Source organism: Aethalodelphis obliquidens, unplaced genomic scaffold (genome assembly GCF_003676395.1).
Source record: "Aethalodelphis obliquidens isolate GAN/ISIS:26980383/991018 unplaced genomic scaffold, ASM367639v1 scaffold105, whole genome shotgun sequence".
NCBI classification, from domain to species: domain Eukaryota; kingdom Metazoa; phylum Chordata; class Mammalia; order Artiodactyla; family Delphinidae; genus Aethalodelphis; species Aethalodelphis obliquidens.
Window position 1 is genome coordinate 2,152,002 of NW_020838049.1, and position 12,345 is coordinate 2,164,346.

General features: G+C 35.8%; 1 protein-coding gene across 6 annotated transcripts in view; it reads right to left on the reverse strand.

Annotated features, from left to right (window-relative positions):
• Positions 1-12,345, reverse strand: part of TRPM7 (transient receptor potential cation channel subfamily M member 7) — a 120,942-nt gene that overhangs the window by 76,817 nt on the left and 31,780 nt on the right. For all 6 annotated transcript variants that reach the window (XR_003430740.1, XM_027096673.1, XM_027096675.1 and 3 more), the window contains exons 4-7: positions 11,594-11,792; positions 9,266-9,479; positions 6,762-6,886; positions 5,776-5,947 (exon numbers count right to left, since the gene is read on the reverse strand). Coding sequence is in view for 5 of the 6 variants with exons in the window: in XM_027096673.1 (XP_026952474.1) it covers positions 5,776-5,947; positions 6,762-6,886; positions 9,266-9,479; positions 11,594-11,792 (710 nt within the window). In the remaining variant the exon portion in view is untranslated. The remainder of the gene's footprint in view (positions 1-5,775; positions 5,948-6,761; positions 6,887-9,265; positions 9,480-11,593; positions 11,793-12,345) is intronic.

Sequence of the window (12,345 nt, forward strand, 5' to 3'; positions counted from 1 at the left end):
AGACATGGACCTGCCCACCAGAAAGACAAGACCAGCCTCATCCACCAGAACACAGACACTAGTCCCCTCCACGAGGAACCCTACACAACCCACTGAATCAACCTTAGCCACTGGGGACAGACACCAAAAACAAGGGGAACTACGAACCTGCAGCCTGCAAAAAGGAGACCCCAAACACAGTAAGATAAGCAAAAGGAGAAGACAGAAAAACACACCACAGATGAAGGGACAAGATAAAAACCCACCAGACCTAACAAATGAAGAGGAAATATGCAGTCTACCTGAAAAAGCATTCAGAATAATGATAGTAAAGATGATCCAAAATCTTGGAAATAGACAAAATGCAAGAAACATTTAACAAGGACCTAGAAGAACTAAAGATGAAACAAACAGCAATGAACAAAACAGTAAATGAAATGAAAAATACTCTAGATGGGATCAATAGCAGAATAACTGAGGCAGAAGAACGGATAAGTGACCTGGAAAATAAAATAGTGGAAGTAACTAGTGCAGAGCAGAATAAAGAAAAAAGAATGAAAAGAATTGAGGACAATCTCAGAACCTCTCTGGGACAACATTAAATGCACCAACATTCAAATTATAGGGGTCCCAGAAGAAGAGGAGAAAAAGAAAGGGACTGAGAAAATATTTGAAGAGATTATAGCTGAAAACTTCCCAAACATGGGAAAGGAAATAGTTAATCAAGTCCAGGAAGCACAGAGAGTCCCATACAGGATAAATCCAAGGAGAAACACGCCAAGACACATATTAATCAAACTGTCAAAAATAAACACAAAGAAAACATATTAAAAGCAGCAAGGGAAAAACAACAAAATCACACAAGGGAATCCCCATAAGGTTAACAGCTGATCTTTCAGCAGAAACTCTGCAAGCCAGAAGGGGGTGGCAGGACATACTGAAAGTGATGAAGGAGAAAAACCTGCAACCAAGAATACTCTATCCAGCAAGGATCTCATTCAGATTTGATGGAGAAATTAAAACCTTTACAGACAAGCAAAAGCTGAGGGAGTTCAGCACCACCAAACCAGCTTTACAACAAATGCTAAAGGAACTTCTGTAGGCAAAAAACACAAGAGAAGGAAAAGACCTACAATAACGAACCCAAAACAATTAAGAAAATGGGAATAGGAAAATACATATCGATAATTACCTTAAATGTAAATGGACTAAATGCTCCCACCAAAAGACAGAGATTGGCTGAATGGATACAAAAACAAGACCCATCTATATGCTGTCTACAAGAGACCCACTTCAGACCTAGAGACACATACAGACTGAAAGTAAGAGGATGGAAAAAGATATTCCATGCAAATGGAAACCAAAAGAAAGCTGGAGTAGCAATTCCCATATCAGACCAAAAAGACTTTAAAATAAAGACTATTAGAAGAGACAAAGAAGGACACTACATAATGATCAAGGGATCGATCCAAGAAGAAGGTATAACAATTGTAAATATTTATGCACCCAACATACAAGCACCTCAATACATAAGGCAAATATTAACAGCCATAAAAGGGAAAATCGACAGTAACACATTCATAGTAGGGAACTTTAACACCCCACTTTCACCAATGCACAGATCATCCAAAATGAAAATAAATAAGGAAACACATTCTTTAAATGATACATTAAACACGATGGACTTAATTGATATTTATAGGACATTCCATCCAAAAACAACAGAATACACTTTTTCTCAAGTGCTCATGGAACACTCTCCAGGACAGATCATATCTTGGGTCACAAATCAAGCCTTGGTAAATTTAAGAACATTGAAATTGTATCAAGTATCTTTTCCGACCACAACGCTATGAGACTAGATATCAATTCCAGGAAAAGATCTGTAAAATATACAAACACATGGAGGCTAAACAATACACTACTTAATAACGAAGTGATCACTGAAGAAATCAAAGAGAAATTAAAAATACCTACAAACAAATGACAATGGAGACATGACAACCCAAAACCTATGGGATGCAGCAAAAGCAGTTCTAAGAGGGAAGTTTATAGCAATACAATCCTACCTTAAGAAACAGGAAACATCTCGAATAAACAACCTAACCTTGCACCTAAAGCAATCAGAGAAAGAAGAACAAAAACACCCAAAGTTAGCAGACAGAAAGAAATCATAAAGATCAGAGCAGAAATAAATGAAAAAGAAATGAAGGAAATGATAGCAAAGATCAATAAAACTAAAAGCTGGTTCCTTGAGAAGATAAACAAAATTGATAAACCATTAGCCAGACTCATCAAGAAAAAAAGGGAGAAGACTCAAATCAATAGAATTAGAAATGAAAAAGGAGAAGTAACTACTGACACTGCAGAAATACAAAGGATCATGAGAGATTACTACAAGCAACTCCATGCCAATAAAATGGACAGTCTGGAAGAAATGGACAAATTCTTAGAAATGCACAACCTGCCAAGACTGAATCAGGAAGAAATAGAAAATATGAACAGACCAATCACAAGCACTGAAATTGAAACTGATTAAAAATCTTCCAACAAACAAAAGCCCAGGACCAGATGGCTTCACAGGCGAATTCTATCAAACATTTAGAGAAGAGCTAACAGCTATCCTTCTCAAACTCTTCCAAAATATAGCAGAGGGAGGAACGCTCCCAAACTCATTTTACAAGGCCACCATCACCCTGATACCAAAACCAGACAAGGATGTCACAAAGAAAGAAAACTACAGGCCAATATCACTGATGAACATAGATGTAAAAATCCTCAACAAAATACTAGCAAACAGAATCCAACAGCACGTTAAAAGGATCATACACCATGATCAAGTGGGGTTTATTCCAGGAATGCAAGGATTCTTCAATATACGCAAATCAATCAACGTGATACACCATCCTAACAAATTGAAGGAGAAAAACCATATGATCATCTCAATAGATGCAGAGAAAGCCTTTGACAAAATTCAACACCCATTTATGATAAAAACCCTGCAGAAAGTAGGCATAGAGGGAACTTTCCTCCACATAATAAAGGCCATATATGACAAACCCACAGCCAACATCGTTCTCAATGGTGAAAAACTGAAACCATTTCCACTAAGATCAGGAACAAGACAAGGTTGCCCACTCTCACTGCTCTTATTCAACATAGTTTTGGAAGTTCTAGCCACAGCAATCAGAGAAGAAAAGGAAATAAAAAGAATCCAAATCGGAAAAGAAGAAGTAAAGCTGTCACTGTTTGCAGATGACAGGACACTATACATAGAGAATCCTAAAGATGCTACCAGAAAACTACTAGAGCTAATCAATGAATTTGGTAAAGTAGTAGGATACAAAATTAATGCACAGAAATCTCTTGCATTCCTATACGCTAATGAAAAATCTGAAAGTGAAATCAAGAAATCACTCACATTTACCATTGCAACAGAAAGAATAAAATATCTAGGAATAAACCTACCTAAGGAGACAAAAGACCTGTATGCAGAAAATTATAAGACACCGATGAAAGAAATTAAACATGATACAAATAGACGGACAGATATACTATGTTCTTGGATTGGAAGAATCAACATTGTGAAAATGACTCTAGTACCCAAAGCAATCTACAGATTCAATGCAATCCCTATCAAACTACCACTGGCATTTTTCACAGAACTAGAACAAAAAATTTCATAATTTGTATGGAAACACAAAAGACCCCGAATAGCCAAAGCAATCTTGAGAATGAAAAACGGAGCTGGAGGAATCAGGCTCCCTGACTTCAGACTATACTACAAAGCTACAGTAATCAAGACAGTATGGTACTGGCACAAAAACAGAAAGATAGATCAATGGAACAGGATAGAAAGCCCAGAGATAAACCCACACACATATGGTCACCTTATCTTTGATAAAGGAGGCAGGAACGTACAGTGGAGAAGGACAGCCTCTTCAATAAGTGGTGCTGGGAAAGCTGGACAGGTACATGTAAAAGTTTGAGATTAGATCACTCCCTAACACCATACACAAAAATAAGCTCAAAATGGATTAAAGACCTAAATGTAAGGCCAGAAACTATCAAACTCTTAGAAGAAAACATAGGCAGAACACTCTATGACATAAATCACAGCAAGATCCTTTTTGACCCACCTCCTAGAGAAATGAAAATAAAAACAAAAATAAATGGGACCTATGAAACTTCAAAGCTTTTGCACAGCAAAGGAAACCATAAACAAGACCAAAGGACAACCCTCAGAATGGGAGAAAATATTTGCAAACGAAGCAACTGACAAAGGACTAATCTCCAAAATTTATAAGCAGCTCATGCAGCTCAATAACAGAAAAACAAACAACCCAATCCAAAAATGGGCAGAAGACCTAAATACACATTTCTCCAAAGAAGATATACAGACTACCAGCCAATAAACACATGAAAGAATGCTCAACATCATTAATCATTAGAGAAATGCAAATCAAAACTACAATGAGATATCATCTCACACCAGTCAGAATGGCCATCATCAAAAATTTAGAAAAAATAAATGCTGGAGAGGGTGTGGAGAAAAGGGAACACTCTTGCACTGCTGGTGGGAATGTCAACTGGTACAGCCACTATGGAGAACAGTATGGAGGTTCCTTAAAAAACTACAAATAGAACTACCATATGCCCCAGCAATCCCACTACTGGGCATATACCCTGAGAAAACCATAATTCAAAAAGAGTCATGTACCAAAATGTTCGTTGCAGCTCTATTTACAATAGCCAGGAGATGGAAACAACCTAAGTGTCCATCATCGGATGAATGGATAAAGAAGATGTGGCACATATATACAATGGAATATTACTCAGCCATAAAAAGAAACGAAATTGAGCTATTTGTAATGAGGTGGATAGACCTAGAGTGCATACAGAGTGAAGTAAGTCAGAAAGAGAAAGACAAATACCATATGCTAACACATATATATGGAATTTAAGGGGAAAAAAATGTCATGAAGGACCTAGGGGTAAGACAGGAATAAAGACACAGAGCTACTAGAGAATGGACTTGAGGATATGGGGAGGGGGAAGGGTAATCTGTGACAAAGCGAGAGAGAGGCATGGACATATATACAGTACCAAACGTAAGGTAGATAGCTGGTGGGGGGCAGCCGCATGACACAGGGGGATCAGCTCGGTGCTTTGTGACCACCTGGAGGGGCGGGATGGGGAGGGTGGGAGAGAGGGAGACGCAAGAGGGAAGAGATATGGGAACATATGTGTATGTATGACTGATTCACTTTGTTATAAAGCAGAAACTAGCACACCATTGTAAAGCAATTATACTCCAATAAAGATGTAAAAAAAAAAAAGAAAGGAAGACCAGTGTCAAAAATACCAACTTTTAAGACATTATCTACCAAAGAGTGATACCTACTCGTGTTATCAACTTTAAGCAAGGTGATTCTTACTTCACAATAAAGTATATTTTTCCTCTTCAATCTTGAATTTCAAAGTCGGGTATTGGAATATGTCATACATTAAGAATATTTTTGAATTCCTTGAGCTGCAGTGGGATTACAATAGCAACAAAGCTTCCAATGAACCTCTGTGGCTTTGGCTTTGTTATCTGAGTACCCTATTTAATCTCAGACTTCCTTTCCTAGATCTTATTTTGTGTAAGGTCAGTCATTCATGTTTGTTTTGTATGTTATCCTGCTACATAAGGAAATGAACACTTAAAGAACAGTCTACCTTTTTTAGAATGCTGCTGGCAAGTAATACAGCCCAGGATAATTTCAACAACAAAAAATTTATAAATTCCCTTACTAGCATGAATTCTTTGCTGATTAATAGTTTTTTCAAGTTCTCTTCTCAGTCTGACTTCTGCCCCATACTTTCCAACAGTGCCATCATCCACCAATATGAAATGGGAATGTAGATTATTCAGAACATTCAATTTGCTCAGAGGGTTCAATAACGTTTGGTAAGGAGCAACCACCTAAACAATAGCAAACATTGAGAGTTAGTGGGCAGGATTAAATTTAATATAAAGTAAAAACAAATTTTGAAATAATCTGTAAAGGCAAGTAGGAGGTTAAGATTCTATTTATGCATAGCAACAAATAGAAAATGTAAAAGAATATATCAAAAAGCATGAGCTTTTAAGCAGCTGAAGATTATTCAATAATGGGTTGAACCACAGTATTGTATTTCGGCTATCACTGCAGAATATACCATATTTCATCATCATCCCATGCAAAGGAAACAGCAGCAAACAAGCAAATAAACAAACAATGTGAAGAAACTATTAAGTTATTACTGAATAAAGTGAAATATATAAAGGACACTGAATAAAAGCAATCAAATGTCATAGTTATTTTTCCAGTCATAAGTAGAATCTTTAAAATTGATGTTAGAAATTTAATTGCACTTGAAAGTGATCATTATAATTCAGTAATTCCTTTTTAATAATCTCTTGAAAGATATCTATAAGCAATTCATATGTCTTTAACCTACTTGAATAAAACACCGGTATTTGATTACTACTCTTACAGACAATACAATTAATTCTTAATAGAATGTCACCATTAAAAATATAATTACAAAGACTGGCATGACATGGAAACGGTGTGAAATAGTTATACAAAAGAAGGCAGAAACAATGTATTAACACTACTTTTTGTATCTATGAATGCATTTTCGAAACGGTCGTGGTATGATCATGAATATTTTAGGTTGACTTCGCATTATTCTTGCTCTAATTTTGTTTATACATAAGTTTAAATGTAAGAAAATTTAAAAAGCACTCTTACATCTCTCCCAACAAGATCATTTCTGTTTTCAATCACTCCCCACGGAGCTATTCCGATAGTGCAAATCTTTCGAGATGATCTGGAAGTATGTTCTTTAAGGGCATCACCAACATGTTTTGCCACACCTGTTCATACAAAATTTAATTCATTTTATTTGGAAGTCTTTACAGTGTTCAGAAGAATCCTTTGCTCAATAACATTACAATTGGTGGTATTTTTCTTTACATACACTAGATAAAAGGCAACAAGGTCCAAAAGACAAACTTACAAAAGAAAATACAAGGACAAAAAAGAAAAAAAAACCCCACAATGTCAAATCACTACAACTGCCTGAAACACACGTAAAACTAACTTTTACCATGTTGTTAGACCTAGTCTCCTCTCTTAGATTCCTCATGTTAACTGTAGTTTTTGTTACTGCTCTAAACATCATCTTAAAAAAAAGAAGAGTATGGCTCAGGACTATAAGCAAAGCACACATGCTCACAAAAAACTACAAAAGTTTTCCAACTGAGTCAAAACTGGGAGGAAAGTAAAAAAGATAATTCAAAAGAGCACACAACTTCTCATTATCACTTGTTATGGACTGAACTGTAACCTCTCCAAAATTCCTATGTTGCAATCCTAATCCCAGTACCTAATCCCAGTCCCAGAATGTGACTGTATTTGGAAATCGGTTCTTTAGGTTATCATGTGAAAATGAGGCTGTTAGGGTGGGCCCTAATCCAATCTGACTGGTGTCCTTATAAGAAGGGGAAATTTGGACACAAAAAGAGACACCAGGGATGCACATGCACAGGGGGAAGGCCACAGGAGGACACAGGGAGAAGAGAGCCATCTGAAAGTCAAGGAGATGCCTGAGGAGGAACCAAACCTGCTAACATCTTGATCTTGGGTCTCCAGAACTGTGAGAAAATAAATTTCTTTTGTTTAAGCCACCAAGTCTGTGGTATTTTATTATAGCAGCCCTAGCAAACCAGTGCATCACTCGATTTGATTTTTATAATGCATTAAATCTCATTCCTAACATGGATTATGGAAACAGCACCTTCACTGTTCTTCCAAGTGATGCCTTGCCTGTTTACAGTCTATTTTTAAACGATCAGTCAAGTGATCTTTGCTCTTGTCAACTCTCTGTTTAAAATCTCCCCTTCTCATTCGATTAAAAGTCATAGTGCTTATGATGGCCTACAAGGCCTTATATGATGATCTGTCTATTGCCCATGCTATTCACCACCCCACCCCACGCCAGGCCTACCACCACCACCACTCACCCATGACTTTCTGATTTCATCACTTGGCACTCCTTGCTCATTCCAGTCAAGCTACACTGGACCTTTCTTACTATTCTTCCAACACTTGCCACTTCTCCTTTAAATGCTCTGCCCCACATGATTCTTATCTTGCTCACTTCATTTCCTTACATCTCTACTCAAATGTCACCTTATCAATGAAGTCCCCTCGACCATCCCTCACTATCCCTCCTCTGTATTTCATGTGTCTCCAAAGCACTTATCATCTAATTTATTATACACTATTTAGTTATGTTTGTTGTTTGCATCTTCCCCACTAGAATATAAGTTCCATGAAGGTAAATATTTTATTTTGTGGAATGATATATTTTCAGCAGCCAGAAGAGTGCCTGACACACAATGAGGTTCAAAACACAGTTGCTGATAACAAATTAGATTTTTCCAAGCTAATTTAAATAATAACTATGTTTTACTTCGGATATTAAAATTAATTTGCCTTCAATATATCCAACCTGTATATCTGACAGGGAAGACTTAGAATGAAAGATTATAGTACATTAAAAATTAATTTGAAAAGCTATTTCTTACCAGTGTCTAGGCAATGAATTGCCATTCTTCTCTCAATTTACCAGCAGTCACAGAGAGACAAGAACAACACTTCACTTTACAGTAGGGAGTCAACAAACTTTCTTATAAAGGACCAAATTGTAAATATTTTAGGCTTTGCAGGGCATACAGTCTTTGTCAGACCACTCAGCTCTGCTTTTATAGCACAAAAGTATGATACAAATGAGTGTGGCTGCATTCCAAAAAACCTTTATTTACAAAAATAAGGAGTAGGCTGGATTTGGTGCATGGAGCCACAGTTTGCAAACCCCTGCTCTAAAGCATATTATTCTTGGGGATTCCCTGGCAGTCCAGTGGTTAGGACTTGGTGCTTTCACGGAGGGACGGGAGTCCCGGATTCAATCCCTGGTCCGGGAACTAAGATCCCACAAGCCGCACAGCATGGCCAGAAATAAATAAATAAATAAAGTCTTAATTTAAAAAAAGTGAATGATAAAGCATATTATTCTTTTAAAAGAATAAATGAAAACCAAATACTTTTTCAGTTAGCATTTATACTTAGGAAGTAGATTATTTAACAGAAGAATTGAATATATTTATATTCAGTGTTGACTTTTCAAATATCTAATTGATATTATGAAGAATTTACAAGCACATCAAATAAAATTGGTATAATCACATTACCTGTGTTTACTCCTCCTGTTAAAATCCAGGCTCCAGTTGTAACTGCAGCTTTAATAAGACCCTTTCCAAGCAACTGCTTGATTCGTGGGTGAAGCTCAAATTTCTGCATGCCACCGTGTACAGAGATAACAAGTTTGGGTAATTCCATTTGCCATTCTTTAAGCAGAAGTTGTAGAATGACTTCAGGTTTGGTGTCATATGATAGCCTCACATACTAATAAAAAAGATTTTAAAACAATAATTAACAATTGAATATTCATAGGTTTCAAAATGCAACATTATATGACTTAAGAAAAATTTTGTTTGGATCAGATTATTATAAAATAGATTTCACAGGCTACTTGCAATATATTTACACTTCTAGGAATAAGCAATAGCAAACGATTTTAAAGTTGGAAAATCATTCCATAAGAGCTACAGAAGTAGTGGCACTGTAATTTTTAAACCAAGACGTAAATTTGTTACTCTTTCTGTTTATATAAACTTAATTACCATTCATCTGATTTACAAATTTATCCACAGTACTCATTGCCTTGTTTAACTATAAGTATGCATTGAGTGAGAAGTGTTAAGGATAGGTATGATGATGGGAAAAGGGAAAATAAGAGAAGAATGGTGAAAACATGGAGACTTCTACAACTCTTGCAACTATGAGAGGCAAATACTGAATTATCTGTTTGAAAGTTTGATCAATGATCTAATCCATTGATCAGAATTGTGACTATGCAGTAAAGTAACACAGATTTTTTTAATACAGATGATTGTTTCCTTCACTGGAAGTAACTGTGGATTTGACTCACAAATTGCTGAAAATAATAAATTTTGCTCAGTATTTCAAGGTGTTCAGATGGAATCACCACTTTAATTTTTGAAAAATCATTCTATAAGAAAATAAGCTATCATATCTGTGGAGTAAGTTCCTCTGGTTTGAAAGATTAAAAAAAGGATCTTTCTGGTAGGTGACATCACAAAATTTACTTGCTATGACTACTGTAATTCATTTTCTTTATCTAAAGCACCTATGACTTAGCTCGTAAGAAATCTAAAATATTCAGATGTTGGAAGAAAAACACTTTTTTTTTTGTGGTACACAGGCCTCTCACTGTTGTGGCCTCTCCCGTTGCGGAGCACAGGCTCCAGACGCGCAGGCTCAGCGGCCATGGCTCACGGGCCTAGCCGCTCTGCGGCATGTGGGATCTTCCCGGACCGGGGCACAAACCCGTGTCCCCTGCAACGGCAGGCGGACTCTCAACCACTGCGCCACCAGGGAAGCCCAGAAAAACACTTTTAATCATCTCTAATAAAGGTTCTTTGCAAAACAACATATTGCCAATTCCTTTACAAATAGAGATCAAACACCAAGGAAAATTATCCCAAAATATCAGAATTATATAAAACTGAGAAGACTCCAGAATCCTTTAAGAATGATTTGTAATGAGATTTGTTCTGTACTCTTTCTGCATTAGTTCTGTTTAACTCATTACTATACTTGGGTACATTAAGTAGTGTTTGGAAAACAATCTAAAGTTAATTTTTTTTAAAAAAAGATTATGTTAGTAATAAATGAGGAATTCCATTTCCAGCAATGATGGACTAGGTTGTTTTCGACTAACTGCCCCTGGGAACTAAAGAAACTAGAAACTAGATAAATAACACCTGTTGTTAAGCTATCAGTGAGCTACCAAAGCAGTGACAACTTGTGGGATCAGGATCCAAGAGAATAGAAAAAATGGAGAGACAGGCCCAGCATTTGGCACTGCTTATCAAATCAAGGCAGGGAGGGAGGCAGGTGGAACAATCTACGGGATAATATGTTGATACATCTAAATGAATAATAATTATGATTTGGAAGTTTAATACACGAAGAAATAAAATTCATGCCAACAACAGCACATTAGTCATGAGGGAAAAAAATGTAGTCACAAGTATTCTAAAGTTTCTTGCGTTGTCCAGGAAGTGGTAAAAGTACTAATTTATAATAGTAACAAGTTATAAATGCATTTTATAGTATTTATTATAAGATTAATCTAAAGAATAGAAAAACAATGTATAAATAAAATGCTATAAAGAAGGAAAGCTTAATAAAAAAATACTTAATCCAAAAGATCAAAAAGAAAAGAAAAAGTGAGATAGTAGACTAAACTAAAAAAAAAGGTTCAATTCAACAAGATATAACAATTCTATATTCATATATGTACCTATACAAAGAACTTCAAAATACATAAGGAAATGATTGAAACTAATTTTCTGACACAATATTATTGTCAGGTAATAAACGTACATTATTAGGTAATAAGGTAAATAAAGAAACTCAAATACATGACATACCTTAGCTCTGTAGGAATGAGAACCCCCTTGAAAATTTATGACTCCATAAGCATCCGTTGGGCTCTGTTCTGTATGTTTTTCCACAGACCACTCTTCTAATGTCTGATTAAAATGGTCACCCAATTTCACATCTGAGTATTTCATGGCAAGACTTGCAGTAAAACAAGCATGTTGCTTGACCAAGCGACCACAAAAACACCTAAAGGAAAAAAGTAATAAAATTTTAAAAAGACCTTTTAAAAAATTAGTCAATGAAAAACCATATGAAAATAAATGAACTCAGAGTATGAAAATTAATCTTTTTGATTTTAGGATATCAGTAAATTAATACCTTCACCATAGAATTAAAATAGTATAAATACATTAGTATTTGATGATACAGTCTTCTAAATTTAGTATGGGGCATCTACTTCCTACTGGATGGGCAAAACAGCATTGGAGATTGCAGAAATAAGTGTTAGTGAACCTGAAGACAGATCAATACAAATGATCTAATCTAATAAATGGGAAAAATTATTTTAATTAAATAAAAATGAAACAGGGCCTCAGTGACTTGTGGAAAATATCAAGCAATCTAATATATGTATAACTGGAGTTTCTGAGGGAAGAGAGATAGAGAATGGGGCAGGAAAGTATTTTAGGAAACAATGGCTGAAAACTTATAAATTTGTTGAAAAATATGAACTTGCAGATATTTATGCAAGAAGTACAAAAAGAACCATTCCTAGGCACATCATAGACCTGCTGTTGAA